Below are 24,827 nucleotides of genomic sequence, written 5' to 3' on the forward strand. Positions count from 1 at the left end.
AAACAGATCTTAACGGGTACCCGGCAGAGCCTAGACGTTAAATTAGGCCGCCTATATAAACCCACTGCGTTTATATAGGCTTTATTAGGCGACCTAATTAAGCCACTGGGTTCTACTAGGTACCTATTAGGAACTATTTATATTTAACGGCTCTATTAAGTACGCCTATTAGAGCCCCTAGGCCTAACTAGGGCTTAGATAAGCAGGGAGGCGATAAGCAGGGAGGCGATAAGCAGGGAGGCGATAAGCAGGGAGGCGATAAGCAGGGAGGCGATAAGCAGGGAGGCGATAAGCAGGGAGGCGGTGACGGTTAGCAGGGCGCCGAATAAAGTAAACCCCTCGCGCTGCTAAGGGGATAGGGCATAATCTTCTATTATAGCTTACCTCTTACCTTATATTCGGGCTTATATTTAGTATACGATAATAGATTTTATTATTACGATAATACGATTAGTTATAATATAATAGAGTATACCTAATTAAAGAATTATTCTATTATGCTTATAGGAGATATCTTAGAGGGTATGCCTGATTTATTATATTATTACCTATATCTACTATTAGAACGTTATTCGAGCTATCTTTCTTTTCCCTAACTCTCCTTCCTATAACTATCCTACTCCTTTTCTTTAGTTATAGAGTATCGCTATCACTACCGCCTTTTATTCTGTTTACTATACCGCCGCCACTATACCTAAATTTATAGGAAGTAAGTTATCCCTTATACTCCCTGATATCTTTATTATACTAATCTTATTACGTAGAATATAAGGCAGACTCCGAATATTCGGAGAACCCCTATATAAGGCGAGCCCGAGAGTAGCGGGACCGTATAGATCCTAATACTAGGGCGATCTTTAATATTAAATATAAATAGACTTCGAAAAAGTCCCGCCGTATTACGTAGTTTAAAAACTCTAGGGAGTATAAAAACATATCCGAGGAGGAGCAGAAGGCCTAGTTAGCTGTATTTAAGTAGTAACTAGATAATAAACGGTACGTATATATATAATACTCGATATAGTAATTAATATAGTAATTAATATAGTAATTAATATAGTAATTAAAAACTAACGATATCTAGTAATACCGAGGTGGCGGCAGAGGAGGCTAGATAGGCTAATAAATCCGAAGCCGCCTAGGAAGATACTAAGTCTAACGATAAGGGCGACGAACTTAACGTCGAAGTTAAAACCAGAAACGATAAGCTCTAGTATAATAGAATAAAGGCCGCCCTGCCGTTTAAGCATTTTATAGTCTAGGTTATAAAAAAGGAATTCTATAACTATAAGAAAGATATCGAGGAGGGACTAGTTAATAAGTCCGTTATTATAGAGTGGCTATATAGCCTTTTAGATAAATTTAAGATTCCGTATAACGGCGGCCTAGAACTAATTATCGCGTTTCTACACGGTTAGTATAACGAGTTTACTAGTAGGGCAAAAGCGCCCTCTAACCTTCGGCTTTAGTTCGGGGTAAGTAATCTATTTATCCCTTAGTATTAGGAGTATACTAATATTAATAGGCTGCTACTAAGTCCGGATCTAAATAAGCTTAGGCCATTTACTTCGCTGAGGGTATATATAAGCTATACTATAAGGTACTGGCGTGCGAGCTAGGGGCGCTTAATTATCAGGGGCCCCTTATCGATATTAAAGATATTATAACCGATTTTAAGAAAATTATAATTCGCTGTATTACTCGGCTTAATAACCGGACTATTTTCCCCTGCTAGAAGCGTAAAAGGTGTGTTATAAGCTCCTATACTAAAGTCGAATAATTAACTAATAGTACCAGGGCTAATATAGTTTATTGGCCCGTCGGTCTTAGCTTATTAACGGACTATACGGTACCCCGCCTTCGTAAAAAGGCCACCTTTAATCTGCCTCTTCTATACCAGAAAAAGCAAATTCGGTTTATTAGGGATTTCGTGAACCGTTATCGACGCTCCTATAAGTTTAAGTACTATATTAATTACTATATTCTTTAATTACTAATATATCTGTATTTAGCGGTTCTGTTAGATGGTCAGGATCTTAAAACCGCCTCGTCTAGTATTACTATCTAGCAGGCGCGTGACTTCCTCCGCGGCTTAGTAGAGGCAGATTTAGCGAAGGATTTTATCGCCTTTAAGGATAAGTAATAGGATAGTAAGAGTTTATATAGGGTGGTAGTAGGCGGTGTAATAGTATTATAACGTTTTCCGCTCCTAAAATTATAATTAGCTCGTGATATACGTCCTTATATTAATCTTACTTATACTCGTTATATTATTATATATTAAAGTAAGAATAGTATAAGTATTCCTTAATTAAATATTATTATCGCTTTATTATAGTCTATTATAAGATATCTTAATAATAATATCTTTAGTACTTATATACTATTTAATTTAGATAATTATAACTAACTTAACTACTATCTATAAAAAGAGTTATAGTATATTATACTTTCAAGGCTTTATTAGTATATTAATATATACTATAATATAACTAAACGTAGTATTACTTTACTTTTTTAGGTTTTAAGAAATTACTCTAGGTGTATAATACTATATTATTAATTATAAGATATAGATATCTATATAAGCTAGACTATATATAGCTTTACTTTTATTTATACTATACTATATACTATATATTCTAATATATTTTAACTAGCTAACTATTTTATATATTTAGTCCTAGATTATAGAATTATAAATAATATATAATTAGTATTAATAGAAGCCTATAAGTGTTCCTATAAGACTTATAAGTATATTTTTATTAGAGTATAAGGAATATAAGTAATAAGTAAAGTAGGTATAACCGTATAAGTTTACTTAATACTAATATCCTAGAATATATATTATATTTATAAGAGTCTACTAGTAATACTTATATATAGAATATTCTCTAAGCTAGATATATATAATTAACTCTATATTAATTACGTGATATAAGATAGTACCTTATTTATAATATAATACAATGCCTAGATAGCTAGTTTAGCTTAGCTAGGCAAGGATAGTATACTTAAAAATAATATAAATAGATCGTCTAACGTATATAATCTTATATATTTTAGATCTAATTCTTATTTTACTTTAAGGCTTACCTTATTATTTAGTATATTATACTATATATATATAATAATATAGTATAATCCTAATTATTACTAATTCTATTTTATAAGTTAAAAGCTATTTAGTATACTATATATATATAACTATAATATATATATATATATGTATATATATATAGATTATAACTTTATATTATATTACTTAATATATAATACTAAGGTATCTTATAGGTATATAATCTTAATTATATAAACTATATTAAGCTTATATATTATTATAATATGATATTATATATAAGTTAAAGTATAATATATATACTAGAGTATATTTATATATATTATATATTTAGTGTATTCTTATATAATAGCTAAAATATATTTATAATATATAATACTTTTTATATATCTTAGCTAATAACCTAAATGCAGTATTTATATCTTATAAGATATTATACTATATAAGATATATATTCTTAAATATTCTAGATAGTATAGTCTATAAGTTACTACTTTATCTTTCCCCTCTTAGTTTTAATATTATATATAGAATTTTATATAAAATTTATAAGTTCTATATTATATAGTATTTCTATAAAGGCTTTTTATCTAGCCTTAGACGTAATTTTTCTTTAGAAAAGGAATAACCCTAGATATCTAATTAAGCAGCCTAAATAGGTATAGATATAGTAATAATAATATAGTATTTTTATATTATATAAAAAGTTTCTATAACTAAGTCTATATCTTTTAGTATTTATATAAAACTAGTATTATATTAAATTTACTATTCTATCTATTAAGTTAATTATAAACACTTATTGATTTAATAAAAGATATTTTAAAAGTTAAAATACTATATTATATAGACGATTACTAACTTATATCTACCTAGCATATTCGTATAAACTAATATATCCTTAATTTCTAAGCCGATAAGCCGTTACCCGCCGCCCTAACCTTATCGATACCTGTATCCTATCTCTGCCTTAGCTACTCGGTGATTAAAGACGGAATTAAGATATCGGGGGAGAGTTAGGAGGTGTAGATCCTAGCTATATATGCTACGAGCCTTACGACTCTTAAGAGTCTTACCCCTGCTATTATTACTCCTATTACCTTTACTGCCCTTATTAGCCCTATAGCCCTACTATATAGATCACGGATAAGGCGTTTAACTAAGGCTCGGTTATTACCCTATCCGCTATATCGTAATTAAGAGGGCGTTAACTAGTTAGAAGACTTAGTAGCTTAGGCGAATCCTCGACTAACTATAAGTGGAATAATTCTGACCTAATATTACCTAGGGTATATATATGCTAAAATAGTTATCGAAGGTTATCCTAATTATCCTTATTCGGATCGTTATCTTTATACTCCTACGGAATCAGTCTCTCGGGTACTATTAGATCCTTATACTAGGTTATTAGAATCAGAGCTATAGCGGTAGTCTTAGGTATAAGCCTGGATCGTTAAGGTGTATAAACCCGCTTTATAAAGCTCTATACTCGTTTGATATTAACGGCTAAGGGAGGAATATAAAATAGATCCTTTGTTAGGGCGGCGAAGCCTCGATATAAGCTCTTATTCCGTCTCTAGAACTCCGTAATCGTCTTTATAGGCCGTTTCCCTATTATATATATTAGTAATTAAAAGTATAGTAATTAATATAGTAATTAATATAGTAATTAATATAGTAATTAATATAGTAATTAATATAGTAATAAAAAAAAAAAACGGAATTACTTATATAACGCTAAGAATTCTCTTACTTTTACACGAATACGGTTATTATCCGAATTTAGTGCCGGCCTCTAGTATATCCTTTAATACTTTATAAGTGCTTACTTTAACGGATAAGTTAAGTAGGGTAGTTAACTTACTTATATAGGGCTAACTAGTAACGCACTAATAGAAAAGCTAAGACGCTCCCTATTCGCGCGATTTATCGCCTTATCGTTCTCCTGATTATACTCTTTATAGTATAGCGTGTATATTATTATTAGGAAGCGAATAGCCTATCGCTAAGGGTCGTAATTAGCAGGTGCCTTAAAGAACCTCCCCTAATCCGTAAAGCGCTAGTTATCTTTGCCCTCTAAGATAGGGTATAAAAGACTAATAATAGAGTAGAGGTCGATATTATTTTCGCTTTATATAAAACCGATATACTTAGCTAGCTTCTCCTTTATAAGCTTAATACCCTCGTGGAGTTTTATTACCTAATTATCGCTATAATTTTCCTCGAGGAGACCGTTAACACGAGTTAGCCACCTATTTAATACGATATAGGTCTCGGTTAAGTTCCAGACTATTCTAATCGACTAGGAACCTATATTATTTATAAGCTAAGTAAAGAATTTCGTGATATTAATAATAAACCCGATCTAAGTCTACTCCTCTTCGGTAAGCTATCGAAATCCCTCGGATTTATCTATAATACTAATATATTCGTGGATAATAGCGCGAAGGCGCCACGCCCGCTTAAGTATTAGATAGGTTAAACTCTATCGGGTCCTAATATCTTAAACTAACTACACGGTATCTTCCCGGCCTATAATCTATCGCTATAGTTATTTAAAGGCATGCCTTTATTTAGGTAAGCGATTAACGTATACTATAAGCTTCCTAACCTTTTATTATATTAGTAATATATAAATAATATACCGAATATAAATATTACTTACTATTTTAATATAGTTAAATCCGTGTCTAACTATATTATTATTATCGTCTTCGCCTAGTCTAAGGTAACTTAAAAGGTCTTTTAACGTAAGTTAGATAATATAAGAGATACACCGAATATACCGAATCCTGCTATTACTCTATATCGTAAAGTCACTAAAGGAAAGCGAGGTATCGCTGTTTTATATTATTAGGCCACGAATAGTCTCCTTAATTCGATCTACGTTAAATAAACCGCTATTATCCGAGGTTATTATTCGGACTTAAGACCAGAGTTTATACTTTTATAGGTATTCCCCGACTAGGGTACTTAACCTAATCTTAGTATTATCGCCTTAGACGTCGACGATATTAAGGAGTAGCTACCGGCGGTTCTATTTCTTATTAATCTAGTATACTATAATACTAAGTAAATTAAAGTTTATAAACAGGGTTAACTAATAGTCGATTATTAACGCTATATATACCTACGGGGGGATTTACCGAAGCTATTCGGAGATAACCTCGCCGGTATAGGTCCTAAACTAATATATAAGAGTATTAGCGTATAGAATCTAGGCGGCGAAACCGGGATATAGCTATTCCACGAAGAACTTAAATCCCGGGGCTATAGTTATATTAAAGGATAAGGTATATATAGTAACTATTATAATAAGACCTAGCTAGGCGTTAGTAAATCTAGTACTAGCGATATTATCGAACTTTACTTTATTAGTTTAATTACTATATCGAGTACTATATTTTTAGAGACCTATATTTACCCGATTCCGCTCCCTATATAGGGCCCTGTTTTATACTACTACCCTATATACCTCTAATCTAAGGTGCCTAGTCGCTATAATAGTGCTACTCGATCGTCTAGGCAGGAGGTTCGGATACTTTAGGTATATATAATAACCCCTATAGATTAGGCAAGGTATTCCGACCCGTCTTTTAGCGCTAATAAAATACTTATCGGCACTCCTTATTACCCTATAGGATATCGGTTAGATAATAGGCCGTAGAAGAGTCTCCTCTAGAACGCTAGCTCCACGCTAGTCCTAGAACTATCCTATTATCTTCTACTAATCGATCCACGCCTACTACTTAGTAGTATTATCCGGGTTATATATATAGTGGCTATTAATTACCGTTAACTAGGCTTACCTACCGGGGGGGGGCACCGTCTAACTCTATAGATATATAAAATAAGCGAAAGCCGTGCTTTAAAGTCTTTATCTTATAAGGGTTTACTTATATATTTTCTCTCGCTTTATCTATATTCTAATTATTTTTATCTATAATCTAATTATTTTTTTTCCCCTAAATCTTTACCTAGGAAATATATCTAATAAAAAACAAAAGGATAACTTATTTCTATCGCCTCCCGTTTACCTTATCCCTTTTAGGTTATATTAACGGGGTACGACTATATACTAAATATAGGACCCCTAGATAAAATAATTAATATTACTATAACCTATCTCCCCTTTCTTTTATTTATCTATCTCTTTTTCTTTTCTTTTATCTCGCTTTTATATCTTCCTATATCCCTCTTACTACTATATAACGTATAGATAAATAACTACGCGGCCTTATATAAATAAAAATACCACTAGTAATTAAATCGAGTTCCCCTCCGTTAACCCCCCCTTTAGAGACTTTAAGTCCTAGTTCTAATACTATTTCTAAAGATTCCTCTATATATAAATTACCGCCTCTACCTCTAAACTTTAATCGCCCCGTAGGTTAGTATTACGATACTAAATAATTAGTTATTTTATTAGTATTATAGCCTACGTAGCCGGAACGATTATCCACTATATAATCGCCCACTCTATAGTTAAAAGAGTCCTTATAATCTAGAGAACCGTTATAATTAGGAGAGGGAGAGTCGTCTATATAGCTAGACGGATCTACTCCTTAGTCGGATCCACTATCTTTACGCCCTCGGTTAAGGGTATAAACCGCTAAATAAACAGGGACCGGTAAGCCCCTTATTTAAAGGCTTATACCGTAAAAATAATATCCGTAAACATAAATAAAGAAGCGGGTTAACCGTTAGACTATAAGGAAGACTCTAATAAAGACGGCGAAAAAAATACTAAAGTAAGTAAAAAGGGCCACCTCTTAGATAATACGGCGTAGGCCTAGGAGTAAGAGTATATTTTTCTTTTTCCTTCTTTTATTTCCTTACTAATAAATAGAGTATAGGTCTAATCAAGATACATTAATCTTAGCGATAGTTCGATCTTTTAATTCCCCGATTATCTTTTATAAGGCTTATCCAAGAAGTAATCCAGGATACGAGTAAGAGGATAGACCTATAAGTATACGTAACGGTAATAAGGGCACTTTAAAAAGCGGTAGAGACTTAGCTTATAACGATATTCTAATATACTTAAATAGCAGCGATTTATATAAATAGGATTATAGTCACGGAGAAGGATATAAAATATATTAGGGATATATTAGCTTATTATAATATTATTCTATAATAACCCTCCCCCCCTACTAGTAAGAAATATAGTACTTAATAAGTACTGTATTTCTTAGCCGAATAAAGGGGTCGGGTTAACTATCTACATAATAGTCTTAACGTGCTCTATATCCTCGGCCTTAATAATAACCCTCTTAGTATAGAATACCGCCTTTTAAGATACTAGTTATTATTAGTTAATTAATCACTATTTCCTTATTACGTTAATTTATTAGACTTACTAGTAAAGAGTATTATTAGCCACTATTCGGCTAATTCTTAGACCGCCAGGATAGCGTCCCGCTATTAGCATATATATAGCCTAAAGTCCTACGAAATCTCCTTTACTAGGCGTATAAAGGGGGCACAGGGAATTAGAAGTTACTCTAACTTCTAATATCTACGGATCTCCTATAATACGACGGCTATAGTATAGTTAGTATATATACTAAATTAGTAAATAAGTCAGTTTACTTACTACCGGGCTTATTACGGCGCTTCTTCTTTACGGCCATAACTAGCTGCTTCCTAGTAGCCCGATAAGCTAAGCCCTTCTTAGGCGCCCTTCCACTAATAGCCTTACTAGCCGGAAAATAAGGTATACCCTTAAGGCGAGTGCTAGCGCGACTATAATAAGTTAGTAAAATACTAATCGTGTAGGTTCTAAATAAAGATTTACGGTGGTATAGTAGCGGTAGTAATAATAGTGGTAGGTTTTAATAATAATAATAATAATAGTAGTAATAATAATAGTAGTAATAGTAGTAATAATAGCGGCGTAAATTAATATTATATTATAAAAGTTAATAATAGTCTAAATAAAGTTAGTATTACCTTTATTTAGCTATAAAATAAAAAAAATAAAGACGTTATTAGCTTCTTAGACTATTATTTACTTAAAGGAAGATACTATTAAATATAATAAAGGAGGTTTATTTAGGTAGCTTATAGAAAATAATAGTATAAAGGCAGGAATAAAAGTAGGTACGGTTACTATTATTCCTTCCTTAATTAACACTATTATTAGATTTCTTTTATATTTCTTTAATATTTACTACCTCTCTTTATAATCAGGACTATTATTAACAAGTATTATTTATAAAGCTTTACTCTTTATTTAATACTAGTTTATATTTTACTTCTTTTAGCTTATTAGATATAGTACTTAATACAGTACTTAATACCTATATACGGCGGCTTTACTAGGCCGCCCCACTATTATCCGCTTTAGGCCTGCCTAATTAAACCCAGAACCTCTACTAGGCGGCCTAGGAAAGTCTTAGAGTCCTAATAGGTAGTCCCGCTCTCGCCTAGAAGAACCCAGGGGCTTAAATAGGCACCTAATAGGAACTACTGGTTCCTCTAGGGCCGAGCGGGGCAACCCATTAGAACTCTAAGACTTTCGTAGGCCGCCCAGTAAAGACCCCGGCTTCTATTAGGCAGGCCTACTAGAACCCCTCGATCCAATTAGGGCCCGTTTAAACAGGCAGGGCCCTAATAGGTTAGGTCCACTTTTTCGTTTAGGCGCCCAAACGGCGGTTCAAATGGGTTTTGCCCAAGCCTATACCCATGACACCGTGAGCTCGTTTCTGTGACCCGACGCGATGTCTTACAGGCAAAACTTGCGACGGAAAGATATCCAACAATACTAATCGCCGAGTAAGAGAAAAGGTCCCGACAAGAGCAAGTGGCTACCGGACGAGACAGAAGACAGCAAACAAGCGCGTGATGGATCATATAGCGAGGACTCGACAGGATGGGGTGCCATGCATGTCTGCCGGGAGAATTGACCTATCTATATACAGTCAACATGATGTCTGGTGAAATGAAGACTGCAATTCTCCTCACATCAGCACCCGACCCGAAGACCGCGATTAACGGCCCGGCCTGGCCCACCCGGACGGGAATCCGGACAAGGACCGAATGGACCCACTTCTCCGCATGGACGGACATTCGGGGCCCTTGACAATAGCTTGCCCCTTGACAATAGCTTGCAAATACAACGCAGTCCATAGTAAAGTCACAATCACCTCGGTCTATTAGGCCATTAGGATCTGTTCTGTCACCTACACATGTAGTATAACGACAGGCACCAACCGCTCTGGTTCACAGGGCGTGACTTAAATGACAGGGTCCACCCTCTCTCTTTCCTCCCTTTTTCCAATCCACGACTCCCAAGTGGTTACTCCCCGAGACTTGAAATGGGAATTAGGTATTCCCGTTCCATGCTGAAGAATGCACAAGACCGAATGCCCACTGCAACGGACCGGACCTGTACTCCGTACATTGTACATTGTACATTGTACATTGTACTTCACACGTCGAGCTAGTACCCCCACGTAGAGATTTTACTGTGGAGAACGAAAAACGGGCGGCGTGGGGGTTCGTTCCATTCCAGAAACACACCAATCAAAATGATGCATCCCCACTACACAGTAATCTTACGGCCGAGAAGAGACTGTGCTGGCCCCTACGCCCGCTGGAAATTACAGTGTAATCAGTCAGTTTGGACAGTGCATATGCAGGGTTGCGTAGCGGAGACTTTTATTGTCTCGTCGAGTGGGGGGCGTTCCACCTAAGAAACCCCGCATTTAATTGCTCCCGTTGGCAGGTACGGTTTGAATGCACCTTCCAGCCAAATGTGCGGGGACCTCGCCCAGGTCAACGTCCAACCTCAACTTTCTCCCTCCTTCTCAGCTCCCTTCTCTCCCACTCAACTCCCACTGCCCATCCATTGTTCTCCCACTCACTACCCACTTACCGGACCTCGAATACCTTCTTATTCGTTATACCTAACATGATTTAGAATAGCCTGGACGTACGGCTTGCTAATATATTGAAATCGTCCCACTTCACCCCTGTTCTAGGTCATCGTCCGTCCTCTTCACCCAGGGATCAGACAAGGATCGCCAACAGAAGCGCCAACCACTCAAACAACTCTCTCGAATTGAACGGGTCCTTCCTAGCTGTGCTCAAATCTTCATTCTTCAGCACTATCGACGCATCGCTACCCCACGTATTGCATCCTTTCCTGTCAAGTCCGCGACGAGCATAAGCCAATCCGGCCGCCAAAAATACGAGATGCGCGGTTAAGCCGCCATCCATGACGATCCAGCAAACTCAGCGTCGAGGCGTGACGCCATCTGATAATCGCTCAGAGGCTTCCTCTACTTCGGCGGCCGGGCCCTCGTCATCCTACCGTCGCGCCAGTCGCAAGGGTGCCCCCCGCAAGTTTAGTTGCACCTACGCGGGTTGCTACAAGGTGTATTCGCGCGCCGAGCATCTCCAGAGACATCAGCTGAACCGTACGTTCTTGTCGCCTGCCCTGGTTGTTTGTGATCCCATGCAGCCTGACCCGCCGCTGACCTCTTACCTGGAACGCTAGATGCCCCCAAGGAGATCTTCAAGTGCGACATCTCCGGCTGTGAACAGAAATTCGTCCGCGCCGACCTTTTAGCCCGACACAAGAAGCGCCATTCGCCCAATTATGTACCGCGAAATCGCGCCCCGAGCTTTGCCACTACGCATATACAGCAGGGAAGCAGTAGCGCCAGCCCAGAGAACGCCTCCGCCGCATCTATAACGTCTTCACATCTTTACTTGCGTCCGCCTGCGACGGCGCCTCCATCTACGACCAATGCCTCCCACCCCACCCTACCTGCCCCGGCTACCGCTGCAGGCTCTTCTCTCTCGCGATATTCCCAATCTCAGCCGCCTCATCGGCCGACCCACTACCAATCCCATGCCGCCACGACCACAGCTCCGAGGACGGCCGGGCCGCACGACGCGGCCATCCTGTTGACCACCGACTCGAATACGGACCCCACACCGACGACGACTCTGCATACCCCCCAACTCAGCCGTACCCACGGTCCTCCTCGTATGCCTCAGCCGCCACCCTCCCACGCATGGCCGAGCCAGCCCGTTATGGGCGACCTGGCCGCCGACATGATGCGCCCCAAACCCTCATACTATCCTAGCGACCCGCCAGCTCCTCCCATGCCCGATCCTCCGTCTATGCTACCCTTCAACCACGTTGGCTTCACACCCGACGGTCAACTGTCCGAGAACTTCGCCGTCTGGCTCTTCGATGCCCAGGCCGGTTACAACGACTTCAACTCGGTCGCCAGCGTTCCTTTCCTCGAGGGCGGCCTGGAATCCACTTTCAATAACAACATCCACTACGACTACGAGAGCCTTGGGAGCCATTCTCAGCAGGAACCCATCTCGCCCCACCATTTTGACGTGAGCGACGAGCTGATCAGCGACCACCGCCGTCAGGAAATCCTGCGTTGGTTCCGCATCTTCCGCGCCAAGCAACCCCAGTACGAACCGGCCATCGCCAACATGGCCCGGGAGAGCGGGGGTGACCTGCCAGGTTTGAGCCTCGACATGTTGCACCGCTGCCTCCACGAGTTCTGGTCGGCCGTGTCACCGCGTCTCCCCATCGTGCATAGGCCCTCCTTCTCCTGCGGCCGGTGCCCGATATTCTTGCTCATGGTGATGATGGCGCTGGGCGGCGCCTCCCTACGTGCCCGCGATAGCACCGGCATGCTGGCCGAGTACGGCGGCTTTGCCGATGTGGTCATCGCCAGCATCCGGTGGGAGATTGTCACCGCCGAAGACGCCTCCCCGCCCGTCGCCCTCTGGGTCGCCCAGGCCCTCGTACTCGTGGAATTCTACGAGAAGCTCTACTCGTCCCGCAAGTTCCACGAACGCGCCCACATTTACCATACCGCCACCCTGACCCTCTTGCGCCGCGGCAGCCCCCTCATCGGTCGCACTGGGAGCGAGTCTCCGCCCGAGGAGCAAGTGGCTCAGGCGAGCGAGGGTGCGGCCGGCGGTGGCGGCGGTGACGACGGGGCGCCCGGCTCGCGAACGTGGTGGGTTCGCTGGGCCGAGACCGAGTCGATGCAGCGCGTCGTCTTTGCCGCCTTCATGCTGGACATTACTCATGCCGCCATGTTCGACCATCTTGCCGACATGTCCCCCGACGAGATCCGGCTGCCGCTGCCCTGCGACGACGGTCTTTGGACGGCGTCGAACCCGGAAAACTTCCGGGCCGTCGACAGTACCTACCGCATGTACGGCATCAAGCGCATCTCCTTCCTGGAAGGTCTCAAGACGGCTCTCCACTGCAACCCGGTCAAGACGCACGCCTTTGGCCGCATGATTATCATGTCGGGCCTTCTCAGCGTCGGCTGGCACCTCAACCACCGCGACAGCCAGGTCAAGTGGCTCGGCGGGACCGGCCACCGCAACCCGGCGCACGATACATGGCGGAAGACGCTGCTGCGGGCGTTTGACGTGTGGAAGGACAGTTTCGACGCCGATATCGGGATCGGCGACCCGGGCGACGGGGGAGGCCCCAGCGGCAGTGCAAACGGGCCCATCCACTCGGCGGCAGTGCTGTACCACCTAGCCCACATTAGCCTCCACGTCAACATTATCGACTGCCAGGTGTACACGGGGGCGAAGCGACTCGTGGGGCGCAAAGTGTCGACGCGCGACTACGCCAACGCGGTGACACGCATGAAAAGCTGGGCCACCACGGCCCTCACTCGCCACGCCGTCCTGCACGCCTTCAAGCTACTGCACCGGGTTCTCGTCGTCGGCGCCGGCGCCGATCCCGACTCGATCCGGAGCAGATCCAACGGGGGTTTCGGTCCCGCGCTACAGCCGCCGCAGCTCGAGGCATACTACTCCTGCCATAGCGAGTCGGATCCACACCGTCCTTGGGTCCTGTACTACGCCGTGTTGACCATTTGCTCCTTCGTCCTGGCACTGGGGGGCCGGGCTCCCCGACAAAGTAACGGTCTCGGCGGGGATGGGGGGGAGGGCCGCGCTCCGTCCTCGCGGGAGCCGTACGTCCGGACCGTGACGTACCTGTCTCGGGTGGCGCGGCTGCCGGAGCTGACGGTGGAGATGGCTCGGACGCTGGGGGACGGGCTGCCGGATCTGCTGCAGATGTTGCGGGAGAGTCTGGAGGGGACGCACTTCGAACTTTTGCGGGAAGCGCGTGAGCGGTTGGAGGTTTGTCGGGAGTTGTTGGTGGAGGGGCACGGTTCGGGGTGAAGGCCGGGGTTGTGGTGCCATGTGCGTTATTTTATTTGTACTTTTTCCTTGGATGGGATGGGTTACGGCGCTTGGTGAATGGGCTTCAGGACGGGGCGGGCATGTTTATACCCACTATGAAGGCGGGATGCTTGGTGCTCTCTCGGGATTTGTTTCTTGATCTTTTTGAGAATTGGCGTGATGGTGGACAATAGAGTCTTGGATTCTCCTTCATAAGACATTTTACTCCGTTTCCACTCGTTTCCCATGCCATGCGATTGTTCCAGTTCTATCCCATATTCCATTCCGTTTCCATCGTGCAGACATGATCATCAAGTTTCGTCTTCCGCTATACCTCTATGTCGACTCGGAAGATGCCAGCGCCGTCGTACACCTTGTATCCCACGCTCAAAAGATGACACGAAGCTCAGAGCCTCTTCAGACTAACGAATCATGAATCCTCTTAAGCCCGCCCCGCGTCATCCCCACCCTTCCCATCCTTCCCTTGCGCCTCCTCTCCCACATCGTCCTCACCAGAAACCTCAACATCCTGCACAGCCTGCTGCAGGCCCCCCTCCTGACTATTCTCCCCCTCCAACCCGCCAGAGAGGGCCATGAAGTGGTCGACAATGTCCTTGCGGTCCTCGAACAGGGCAAGGTCGAGGGGGATCTGGTCCTTGTCGTTCGCGGCGGCTGGGTTGGCGCCGGCTTCCATCAGGACCTTGACGACGGGGAGGTGGCCTCGGAGGCTGGCCCAGTGGAGGGCCGTGTTGCCGTATTCGTTGGGGAGGTCGAGGAATGTTTTCCTTTGGTCTTGGGTGGAGGAGAAGTGAGAGAGGAGGGAGGTGACGATATCTGGTGAGGTTAGCCTTCTGTGGGTTGAGCGAAGTGGCGGCGATGGAAGCGTGGGATGAGGAAGGGTGAGCGTAAGATGGGCTGGATGTGAGAGGGAGGCGGTAAGACGCCAGACGACTGAGGACCGCACAAGGACGCACCTAGGTTCCCGTTCCCGGCGGCCATGTGAAGCGGACTGGATTTGCCCTCGTCCCGCGCGGCGAGGAGGATTTCGGCGGCCGAGACGGATTCCCTCGCGGCCAGGGTGGAGATGGATTCTTGTAGGTCGGCCAAGTCGCCGGCGCGGGCGAAATAGATGAGGTCGTCGATTTCGTCTTCTGAAAGTGTTGGCGCCATGGTATCGGGTGCGATTTCGTAGCGGGGGTGTAAGGGTAGATGGGAGGGGCGTAGTATTATGAGTAGGTCGATGAGAAGCAACTCGGCGTGAGTGAGAAGAATGGTGATGAAATTTTAGTCGGGCGGGGAGACAGTGTGCGATGGGAGGGAAAGTTATCCACACTGTACTCTCAGGGGCCAGTACTCGAGTCGTCTTGGGAGTGAGATGATATATTTCAGAACCGACAGTCCTTGGAATCACGGCGCAATCTAAACGAGCAATGTGTAGTAGTCAAGCTATACAGAGTCCATCACACGATCCCAACTTGGCATCCAGCCAATCCTCCACTTCCCCCATTCCATCGACCCCCTGGATCTCGGCCTTGACGCCGAGAAACATCATGACTTGCAATTCTCGCCGACATTCCAATTCCTCCCAATCGTGACTCTCCTCATCCAGCGTGGAGAGAAGTTTCTCCGCACGTCTCCTATCCCGAATGGACATCGGGGCCGTGACGGACGGTCGACATGATCCGCTGGCGACAGTCACGTCTGAGCTCTTGAAGCCAAGCCATCGCAAGCGAGGCGCGTCGATATGGGTTTCGTGGCTTAGACTGCGCGACCCGTGCTTGTAGCAGCGCATAATCCCGATTCCATCCGGGTCAAAGTCCGCGAGGCAATAGATGGGCAGTTGCGGCCTGGTCGATTGGACGAGGTGAAGGAACCCTCGTGTCACTAGATCCGGGAATCCTTTGCCCTGGAATTTGTAAGCCAAAGTACTGACCGTCTCTGTCAGATCTTCTACTTCTTCTCTCCATGCAATACGTACCGTCATCAATATCCCAGGTCCTGCCGCTGAATTGCGCCAGTATTTCACGGCAGATAAGCGACGATAGACGGCTTCCTTCTCGATGACGAGGAGCCATCTTGTAGTGCCAAGCTCGAGGTTTCCCACGTCACTGGACGACGGGATCAAAACTCCCTTGTCCTTTCGTCAGGCTCTAGTATCATTGCGTGGGAGCTGGAAGGAGGCATCATACATTGGAACCCGTGGATGCGTTGAGAGTCGTAGACTCGTGACGAAAGTGGATCACAATTGGCCCCGAGATTAGTCCTTTTCCAGCAGCAACCTGCAACTAGGTTAATAGGATTTCGGAACGCCGCGTCACAGAGATCAGCATGACGTACAATGTTGAGGTCCATCCGGCCAAACCCTAGAGTATAGGCCAAATCGTCCACCACACGGTCCACAACAGCCTGACTCTTCTAGAGGTCGACATTGTCATAGTAGAGACTCCTAAGATTTCGTCCATTTAGTGTCAGCCATGCGAGGCACATGGATGTAACGCACCGTTTGGTGAGCAAGGTCCCGGCTAACAAGGCAGTCCTCGCCGAGCAAAGGGCCTCAAGGGCGCGGGCTATCCCAGACTCTTAGGTTAGTCACCGGGCTAATAAGGGCATGATTTGTCAACAAACCAAAGGCGACGCTTTCATCTTGCGATCTTCCGGGAAAGCGGACGGCCGTGCGCGAGGTTGATGGACGAGTGCCTCTGGGTCGAGACCGGTAGGGGATGGACGGCTGTCGGCCGTGAGAGATGTCGTCCACGACTTGGTTGAGAATGTCTTCGATGACGGAAATGACGACTAACTGTCTTCCGTCGGTGGTCTGGGATTCGCCCAGCTGGATGGTGTCCGTCGAGGACATGGTGTTGGATGGAGGGTGAAGGGGTGACTCTTCCAAGTTTGAATGAGGGGTGGAAGGTGATCACGCACAGTGAGAGTGCACGGTACAGAATATTCAGGCTTAGGTACCTTGGTACCGGAGCATGTCCCCCGATCGATTTACGTACCTAGGTACTCCAAGTGACATGTATAGACCATGGACTGGTCTTGAACATCGTCTGTGCTCTATCCAAGTCCTATCACAGTTGAAATCAGGACAGCTACATTACTGGTTAGCACGTATAGCCAAGTGCCACTTCAGTGTCAGCCATGCTGCTGCCCATAGAGGTAGGCATGTAGACAAATGGGAAGAATTGAGGGATGCCCTTATGCCGCAGGGAATGGCCTAAGGTGCAGCCAAACAGACCATGCCGAGAAGTGGCCAGGCGAGGACTACTAATCCGGTTCCCCCGAGAAAACCGTACCGACAGGGAGCAATGCGTCGAAGTAGAGCATGGCATAGAAGTGCTCAAGTGGCTGGAGTGTATGAAGGAGTGTACAACTCCTCCAGATTCATCCTCAGCCGGTCGCCACCCAAGAGACACCCTGTCCCCTATCACAAAGCTAATTTCCATTGAGCGGCGCGGCTACCTTCAAGCCTTTCGGGATCCAAGGACCAGCAAGATATCGCCAGCGAGTCTGGTGTGAAGCTGGCAGCCTGTCGCGTAGCAAGGTTGAGGGCGGCAGTCAGGCGCCAGAACAGACTGGACTCCGCGCCTCGGTCATCCGCCGATCTCCGGGGCATTCTGGAGTCAGGCAAGCCATATAATTTCGATGTTTCAAAGGTGCCAATACAATATCAGTTGACTCGGAAATAGCTGCCGCCGGCCATCTCCATAACCGTTCCGGCGCGTTGACGTGTAGATGTCCGCGTGAAAGGCTGAAGCACTCAACAATGATGGTCGCTGTGTCTGGCAATACGGAACACTGGCTTCGATAGAGCGCCCAGCCATTGACGACACAGAGATTGAGACGACGCGAGGACCAAAGCGCACGATGAACGACTTGGAAGTGTACGAAGTACGAAGTGCACGTCAAAGTGAGTTATGGGGTCGCTGACTAACCAAATACGTGTCACGTGATTTCCCTTGTTTCACATGGGAATTTCATTTTACGACGGGGACTAGTTTTTCCGCAGCGTCAAGCTAACGACTGGACAGGTGCCGCAATTTAGTGGATACACCGTTACACGCCAATCGCGTGGGGATCTCGACCGGAAACTCGACAGCTCCCAGGTCGTGCTACACAAATTAGACAGCCCCTGATTTTCTCCCTGTCCCCGTAATTCGACTACGGCGGCTTCGACGACTTGCCTTTTGGCACCTAGATAATCAACTCACGTCCCGAATTACGCTGCCTTGAACGGGCGCCCATACCGTACACCATGGCCGAGTCCCGAGAGTCCACAGCTCTCTCCCGAAAGCGGGTGGCCGACGCTATTGCGCAGCAGGAATGGCCCAAGAGACCCAAGGTTGAAGACAAGATGGATGTTTCGAGGTGGAGGATGGACGACCAAGATGGCCGCCATCGCTGGATCTATCTCGAAGACGAAGAGGCGGCGAAGAAATGGCCCCAAAGCTATGCCGATAAGTACTACCTCGGCCTGCCTCTGGTGAGTTTTCCTTCATTCATCGTCTTGACCATCGCGAAGCTAAACCCATTCCCCAACAGGATCTTCCCGACCTCCCCGCCCCCAAGAGTCCTCTCGACGTTGCCCGCAACGGCATGACCTTTTACGAAAAACTCCAGCTCCCACCCGGCGAATGGGGCTGCGAGTACGGCGGCCCCATGTTCGTCCTTCCCGGCATCATCATCACATGGTACGTCACCAAGACGCCCATCTCGTCTCCCGTCGCCACCGAGATGAAAAACTACCTCCTCGCCCGCGCCCACCCCGAACTCGGCGGCTGGGGCCTCCACGTCGAAGGCGAGAGCACCGTCTTCGGCTGCACCATGAACTACACCGCCGCGCGCCTCCTGGGCGTCGACCCCGACCACCCCGTCATGATCAAGGCCCGCGCCCGCCTCCACCAGCTGGGCGGCGCCACCAACAGCCCCCACTGGGCCAAGTGGTGGCTCGCCGTCCTCGGTGTCGCCAAGTGGGACATTGTCAACCCGGTCCCGCCCGAGCTCTGGCTTGTGCCCGACTGGGCCCCCTTTGCGCCGTGGCGGTGGTGGCCCCATATCCGCCAGGTCTACCTGCCCATGTCGTACATCGCCTCGCGCAAATGGAGCTGCGAAGAGACCGACCTCACCCGCGCGCTGCGCGAGGAGCTCTTCGCCCAGCCCTGGGCCTCGATCAACTGGAAGGCCCACCGCAACGACATTTCCCCCACCGACAACTACCACCCCAAGACGTGGGTCCTGAACACGGCCAACTGGTTCCTCGTCAACGTCTGGGACCCGTACCTGCGCGCCAACTGGATCAAGGAGTGGGCCGAGGCCTGGACCAGCGAGCTCGTCGACATGGAGGACGCCAACACCGACTTTGCCTGCCTGGCGCCCGTGAACAACCCGATGAACACCATCGTGTGCTACATCCGCGACGGGCCCGGCTCGTATACGGTGCGGCGGCACACGGAACGCCTGGAGGAGTTCCTCTGGATGAACGCCGAGGGCATGCTGGCCAACGGCACCAACGGCGTCCAGTGCTGGGACACTGCCTTCACGATCCAAGCGGCCGTCGCGGCCGGGCTGGAAAAGGACGAGCGCTGGCGGCCCATGCTCGTCAAGGCGCTGGGGTTCCTGGACCGCCAGCAGATCCGCGACAACTGCGCGGACCAGGACAAGTGCTACCGGCACCCGCGCAAGGGCGGGTGGCCGTTCAGCAACAAGGACCAGGGGTACGCCGTCAGCGACTGCATCTCCGAGGCGCTCAAGTCGGTGATTCTGCTGCAAAAGACCGAGGGGTACCCGCAGCTGCTCGACGACCGGCGCGTGTTCGACGCGGTCGACACGATCCTGACGTACCAGAACGACGACACGGGCGGGGTGGGGTCGTACGAGAGGCGGCGCGGCGGCAAGTGGCTCGAGGTGCTCAACGCGGCCGAGGTGTTTGGCAACATTATGGTCGAGTACGATTACCCAGAGTGCACCACGGCGTGCGTGACCACGCTGTCCATCTTCCAGAAGCACTGGCCCGAGTACCGGGCCGATGACATTCGGCGGTTCGTCACGCGCGCGGTCGACTGGATCAAGACGAACCAGTGGGAGAACGGGGCGTGGTATGGCAACTGGGGCGTCTGCTTTACCTACGCGGCCATGTTTGCGCTCGAGAGTTTGTCGTACATGGGCGATGTGTACGACACGAGCGAGCATGCGAAGAAGGGGTGCGATTATCTGCTTTCGAAGCAGCGGCCCGACGGTGGCTGGTCGGAGAGCTACAAGGTATCCTTTCTTTCCCGCAGTACCTTTCTCCCTAGCTCAGCTTGTAGAGAAACATTGCTGACAGTTGACAGGCATGCGAGACGATGGAGTGGGTGGAACACCCGAGCGGTTCGCTGGTGGTGCAGACGGCTTGGGCGGTCATCGCGCTGATGGAGGCCGACTACCCTCACGTCGAGCCGATCAAGAAGGGCATCCAGCTCATCAGCAGCAGGCAGCAGCCCAACGGAGAATGGCTTTCCGAGTCGATTGAGGGCGTGTTCAACAAGAGCTGCATGATCACGTATCCCAACTACAAGTTTACGTTTCCCATCAAGGCTCTGGGCATGTTTGCGCGGAAGTATCCAAACGAGCTGATCAGCAAATAAGAGCGGCTTCCTGATTGTCAAGAATATCAAGAAAAAAAATGTAGTAAATAATAATTAATGATAATGTCTGGCGTTGAACGCATTCCAATGGCAGTTCGTAGTTCGTAATACATCTGGGAAGGTGAGTATACGGTGAAGACGAGTGCTCGGTGTGTCACCGAAGGCGGTGACGAAAAGGGAAGGCGGTGACGTACGGCCGGCAGAATAGTGGGAGCTGCCTTCTTGCCCCACCATAGCTTCCAGAAGCCTCTCTTCTCTCTCTTCCCAAACAAACCACCAACAAAAGCAACATTTCCTGTTCCATCGAAACCAACAATCCGTTATCTGCAACTGGGCTGGACCTCGCATTTGTTCCAGATAATCACGTCCGAGCGGAACAGCCATCATCAACCAACACCCTAAACCCCTTCGCTCCGCAGCATCCACCCTACAACCGCACCATGGCGAGCACGGCTGGCCAAAGCGGCGTCGCCCTAGTCGAATCCAAAGACTTTGCCGCCGCTCTCCCCAAACTCAACGACGCTCTCAAGTCCTCCTCCTCCCCAACCTGGCTCGTCGCCCGCTCCAAGTGCCACATCGGCCTAGGCAAGTACCCCGCCGCCCTCCGCGATGCAGACGCCGCCTACCGCTCGGCCTCATCCCGCGGCTCGCGGCCCCTCATGACCGAGTCCCAATACCGCCGAGCCGTTGCCCTGTTTCGCCTCGGCCGCAGCGCCGACGCCGACATTTGCGCCTTCTGGGCCATGAAACTCGCCGAGGGCGTTCCCATCCGCGACCCCATCTTCACCGAGGAAGCCGGGCCCGAGGCCTTCAAGGACGGATTCTGGCGACCGGACCGCGACGCCCTGCTGGCGCGGGTGCGTGAGATTACCACGCCCCTGGGCCAGACGGCCATGACGGAGAATAAATTTGGCGCCATCTGGAATACCGCCGCTACCCTGCGCACCCAGGCCATCGCGAGGCTGGATAAGCTCGGCCCCGAGGATGAGGGCCGCAAGGTCACCGTCAAGTTTGAACCGCCCGAGGTCGATCCCGAGGATCCCGACGCCGAGGAGGAAGAGCTTCTGCGCCAGGCCGTGTCGGAGAAGAGGCATATCGAGGAGGAGGCACGCAAGCCGCAGCCACCGCAAGCACCGAAGCCTGTCCGGGTCGATTTTTTCCAGAGTAGCACCAACGTTACCATTTCGGTGTTTGCAAAGGGTGTGCCCAAGGATCTGTTCCAGCATGAAATTACGAGCGACAAGGTGACTTTTTTCTTTTCCTTTTTTTTCCCCGTCATTCGTTGGCACGTCTCTGGATCCAGATTAACTCGATTCACAGGTGCGTCTAACCCATATCCCGGGACACGACGGCTGGTACGACATTCTCCTCTACGGCCACGTCGACCCTGCCCAGTCCAAATGCACCGTCACCCCCAACAAAGTCGAGCTCAACCTCCGCAAAGCCGAGTCGATCAAATGGCCCACTCTGCGCCGGGAGGACAACACGACGGCCTCCGGTGCTGCACCTACCCCTGACTCGGGCGCGCCCACCGGCGGATCTGCAGCGGCCGCTTCGACGACCGGCCTGGCAGCCTACCCGACATCGTCCCGCAAGGGCCCCAAGAACTGGGACAAGCTGGTATCGGAGGAGGAGAAGGATGTGGACCACGACAAGGAAGAGGTGAATGACTTTTTCAAGACGCTCTACGCCGGCGCCACGGACGAGCAGAAGCGCGCCATGATCAAGTCGTTCACCGAGAGCAACGGTACCAGTCTCAGCACCAACTGGGACGACGTGAAGGAGAAGAAGGTCGAGACGGTTCCTCCCGAGGGGGTGAATGTCAAGAAGTGGGAGGCTTAAGGGGGGTAAGGAGGCGTAAGGGAGGCGATAGGTCGGACACTAGCTCGCCACAGGGACTCGACGGCAGCAATATTCGCATACCACACAACATGAGCTTAGGATGTGGATCCAGACGTAGGGACTGGTTTTATGAGGTTTCTTGGGCGTTGGCGCGGTTAGTATGGCTTCTATATCATATGATGAGCTGGTTTGCGTGGTTATTATGGTTTATAGACGACGTGGGCTGGTTTCTCGGGGCAATCTGCTCGTCTGACTGCGTGATGATACCGATTAAGAAGGGAACATGATAATAAAAACGATATGAGGAAGCAGGCGCATTTCCTAAAACTAGACTGACATGCTGAGTATCCCGTTAAGAAACGCCCAGTAACATGGCTCTCATTCCCTTGGAAACCCTTCTTTTGTTACAACGCTACTTTACTTTACAGATTGGATTCTCCTTAAATCTCGTCCCGGGTATTCACCGCGCCCTGCGTTTTCGGCGGGTTTTAGGCGCCTTGTCCTCCGGCGCCCCCTCCTCAATCGCCCCGCCCTCACTCGGCTTCCCCTTGAGCGCCTTGACGTACTCAGCAAACTGCTCCCTCGACCTCGGCGCCGGCTCGGGTAGCTCCCTGACTTCGTCGAGAATGTGGGTGGGCACATGATGGAAGGCGCTCCTCCACTCGTCCTCGCCGACGTAGGCGCCGCGCAGGTGGCGGGGCCCCGAGGCCGGGTCGAAAGCGGTACGGCCGTGCAGGATGCGGCGGTTATCAAAGACGACGCACTCGCCGGGCTGCAGACGGCGGCGGATCATGTACTCTTCGCCCTCGAGGAGCTTCTGGAAGGCGGCGGCGGCCATCTGCCAGCTCCGGAACCGCTGGGTGGACAGCTTGTCGGCGGGCATGGCGAAGGGCGTCTGGAACGGCGGCGACCAGTTGACGGATCTGATGGGGCCCAGGTCGGCGGGGGCGCCTTTGACAAAGTCTCTGTAGCGCAGGTACGTGGACGAGGGGTCGAAGCCGAGCACGGGGCGGTTCTGGGTGTAGCGGAAGCCGTTGGCGTCGTAGTGGAAGCCGATCTTGTGCTTGATGAGCGGGTAGGCGACGGCGGGGCGGAAGTGGACGAGTTGGTTGGCGGCACGCCCGGCGTCGGAGAAGAGGGACTCGCCGCCCGTGGCGTCGTTCTTGAGGCAGTGGAGGAACTGCAGCTTGGGCGGGCCGTTGAGGTAGAGCATGTCGGAGTGCAGGCCGAGGTACTCGCTCGTGTAGGCCACGTTCTCGGCCTGCGGCTTGGACACGACGTCCCAGGTGCGTCCGTAGAAGGTCTCTTGGAGGCTGCCGAACTGCAGGCCGATGTCGCTGACGGCTTGCTCGGTCTGGGGGACGTTCTTGATGAAGACGAGGCCGGTGAGGGACAGCTCGACGACGCAGCGTTGGAACTCGTCGCCGCGTTCCATCCAGTCGTTGTAGTCGATCTCGCGGAGGCCCCTGTTGAGGAGGATATTTTTGTCCCAGAAGAGCGGCGGGGCTGCATGGTCAGCTCTCCGGAGCACTGTGGGATGGTTGAGCAGTTGGTGCGAAGGAGACCTCATGGAGACGAGCTTCTCCAGCTGCTCCGGCGTGAAGACGGAGACGTGGCCCTTTTCGGCGAAGCGGGGGATGTCGTTGCGCCACTTGACTTCCCAGTTTCCTTCGCTGGTCTTCTGGACCGACTCGATTTGGAGGTTGAGTGGGATTTCGGCCGTGGCGAAGCTCTTGTTCCCCGAGGACGGGCTCCTGCTCTGGGGGCAGTTGTCGCGGAGCCAGGCGGCTGGCAAGACCAGTTCCGGGTGGCCTTCGCGTCGGTAGTGGGCGGTCCAGGGCGTCGAGGAGGGTACCCAGCACTCCTGGTCACGGCGGTGTGGTGTCGTGTGAAAGGGTGCGACGCGGGGAGAATGGGGAGAGCGGCCGGCGTGGCCCTGGAGGCCGCGAGCCAGACGTGCCCTGAAGGCGAGGGTGGGGATTCGTGTACGCATTCTACCGCAAGTGTCAAAAGGGAATGCGTCAAGTATTAAAAGACTAGGAGGACGGCATGGAATAGGCTGCCGTTGAGGAGTGAAAAAGGGA

The 24,827-nt window shown here is 48.4% G+C and overlaps 8 protein-coding genes across 8 annotated transcripts; 4 read left to right on the forward strand and 4 right to left on the reverse strand.

Annotated features, from left to right (window-relative positions):
- Positions 1-9,747: 9,747 nt before the first annotated feature.
- On the forward strand, positions 9,748-10,081 carry ACRALDRAFT_211552 (uncharacterized protein; the record flags this gene model as incomplete). Its single annotated transcript, XM_071023728.1, has 3 exons — positions 9,748-9,794; positions 9,864-9,964; positions 10,035-10,081. 3 exons carry the CDS (start codon positions 9,748-9,750, stop codon positions 10,079-10,081), a joined length of 195 nt encoding a protein of 64 aa, XP_070873876.1.
- A 1,225-nt stretch (positions 10,082-11,306) lies between these two features.
- On the forward strand, positions 11,307-14,278 carry ACRALDRAFT_2028107 (uncharacterized protein; the record flags this gene model as incomplete). Its single annotated transcript, XM_071020512.1, has 2 exons — positions 11,307-11,508; positions 11,589-14,278. The coding sequence occupies 2 exons, from the start codon at positions 11,307-11,309 to the stop codon at positions 14,276-14,278; spliced, it is 2,892 nt and encodes a 963-aa protein (XP_070873877.1).
- A 442-nt stretch (positions 14,279-14,720) lies between these two features.
- ACRALDRAFT_2028108 (uncharacterized protein) lies at positions 14,721-15,448 on the reverse strand (the record flags this gene model as incomplete). The annotated part of the gene is made up of 2 exons (XM_071020513.1): positions 14,721-15,112; positions 15,253-15,448. 2 exons carry the CDS (start codon positions 15,446-15,448, stop codon positions 14,721-14,723), a joined length of 588 nt encoding a protein of 195 aa, XP_070873878.1.
- A 271-nt stretch (positions 15,449-15,719) lies between these two features.
- ACRALDRAFT_2107051 (uncharacterized protein) lies at positions 15,720-16,687 on the reverse strand (the record flags this gene model as incomplete). The annotated part of the gene is made up of 3 exons (XM_071023320.1): positions 15,720-16,228; positions 16,319-16,405; positions 16,612-16,687. Coding segments are annotated over 3 exons (672 nt in total), but the record flags the coding sequence as incomplete, so codon positions are not given.
- ACRALDRAFT_1077077 (uncharacterized protein) lies at positions 16,614-17,176 on the reverse strand. Its single transcript, XM_071018590.1, has 2 exons — positions 16,779-17,176; positions 16,614-16,724 (listed from the first exon to the last, which is right to left on the reverse strand). The coding sequence occupies exon 1, from the start codon at positions 17,130-17,132 to the stop codon at positions 16,833-16,835; it is 300 nt and encodes a 99-aa protein (XP_070873880.1). The 5' UTR covers positions 17,133-17,176; the 3' UTR covers positions 16,614-16,724; positions 16,779-16,832.
- Positions 17,177-18,424: 1,248 nt separating this feature from the next.
- Positions 18,425-20,984, forward strand: ACRALDRAFT_1051357 (uncharacterized protein). The gene is made up of 3 exons (XM_071015688.1): positions 18,425-18,761; positions 18,821-20,536; positions 20,608-20,984. Exons 1-3 carry the CDS (start codon positions 18,534-18,536, stop codon positions 20,899-20,901), a joined length of 2,238 nt encoding a protein of 745 aa, XP_070873881.1. The 5' UTR covers positions 18,425-18,533; the 3' UTR covers positions 20,902-20,984.
- Positions 20,985-21,341: 357 nt separating this feature from the next.
- Positions 21,342-22,743, forward strand: ACRALDRAFT_1071492 (uncharacterized protein; the record flags this gene model as incomplete). The annotated part of the gene is made up of 2 exons (XM_071017870.1): positions 21,342-22,145; positions 22,222-22,743. The coding sequence occupies 2 exons, from the start codon at positions 21,342-21,344 to the stop codon at positions 22,741-22,743; spliced, it is 1,326 nt and encodes a 441-aa protein (XP_070873882.1).
- A 460-nt stretch (positions 22,744-23,203) lies between these two features.
- Positions 23,204-24,736, reverse strand: ACRALDRAFT_2042706 (uncharacterized protein; the record flags this gene model as incomplete). Its single annotated transcript, XM_071021277.1, has 1 exon — positions 23,204-24,736. One exon carries the CDS (start codon positions 24,734-24,736, stop codon positions 23,204-23,206), a length of 1,533 nt encoding a protein of 510 aa, XP_070873883.1.
- Positions 24,737-24,827: the final 91 nt, after the last annotated feature.

This window comes from Sodiomyces alcalophilus (assembly GCF_042370955.1).
Source record: "Sodiomyces alcalophilus JCM 7366 unplaced genomic scaffold ACRALscaffold_5, whole genome shotgun sequence".
In the NCBI taxonomy this organism is placed as follows: domain Eukaryota; kingdom Fungi; phylum Ascomycota; class Sordariomycetes; order Glomerellales; family Plectosphaerellaceae; genus Sodiomyces; species Sodiomyces alcalophilus.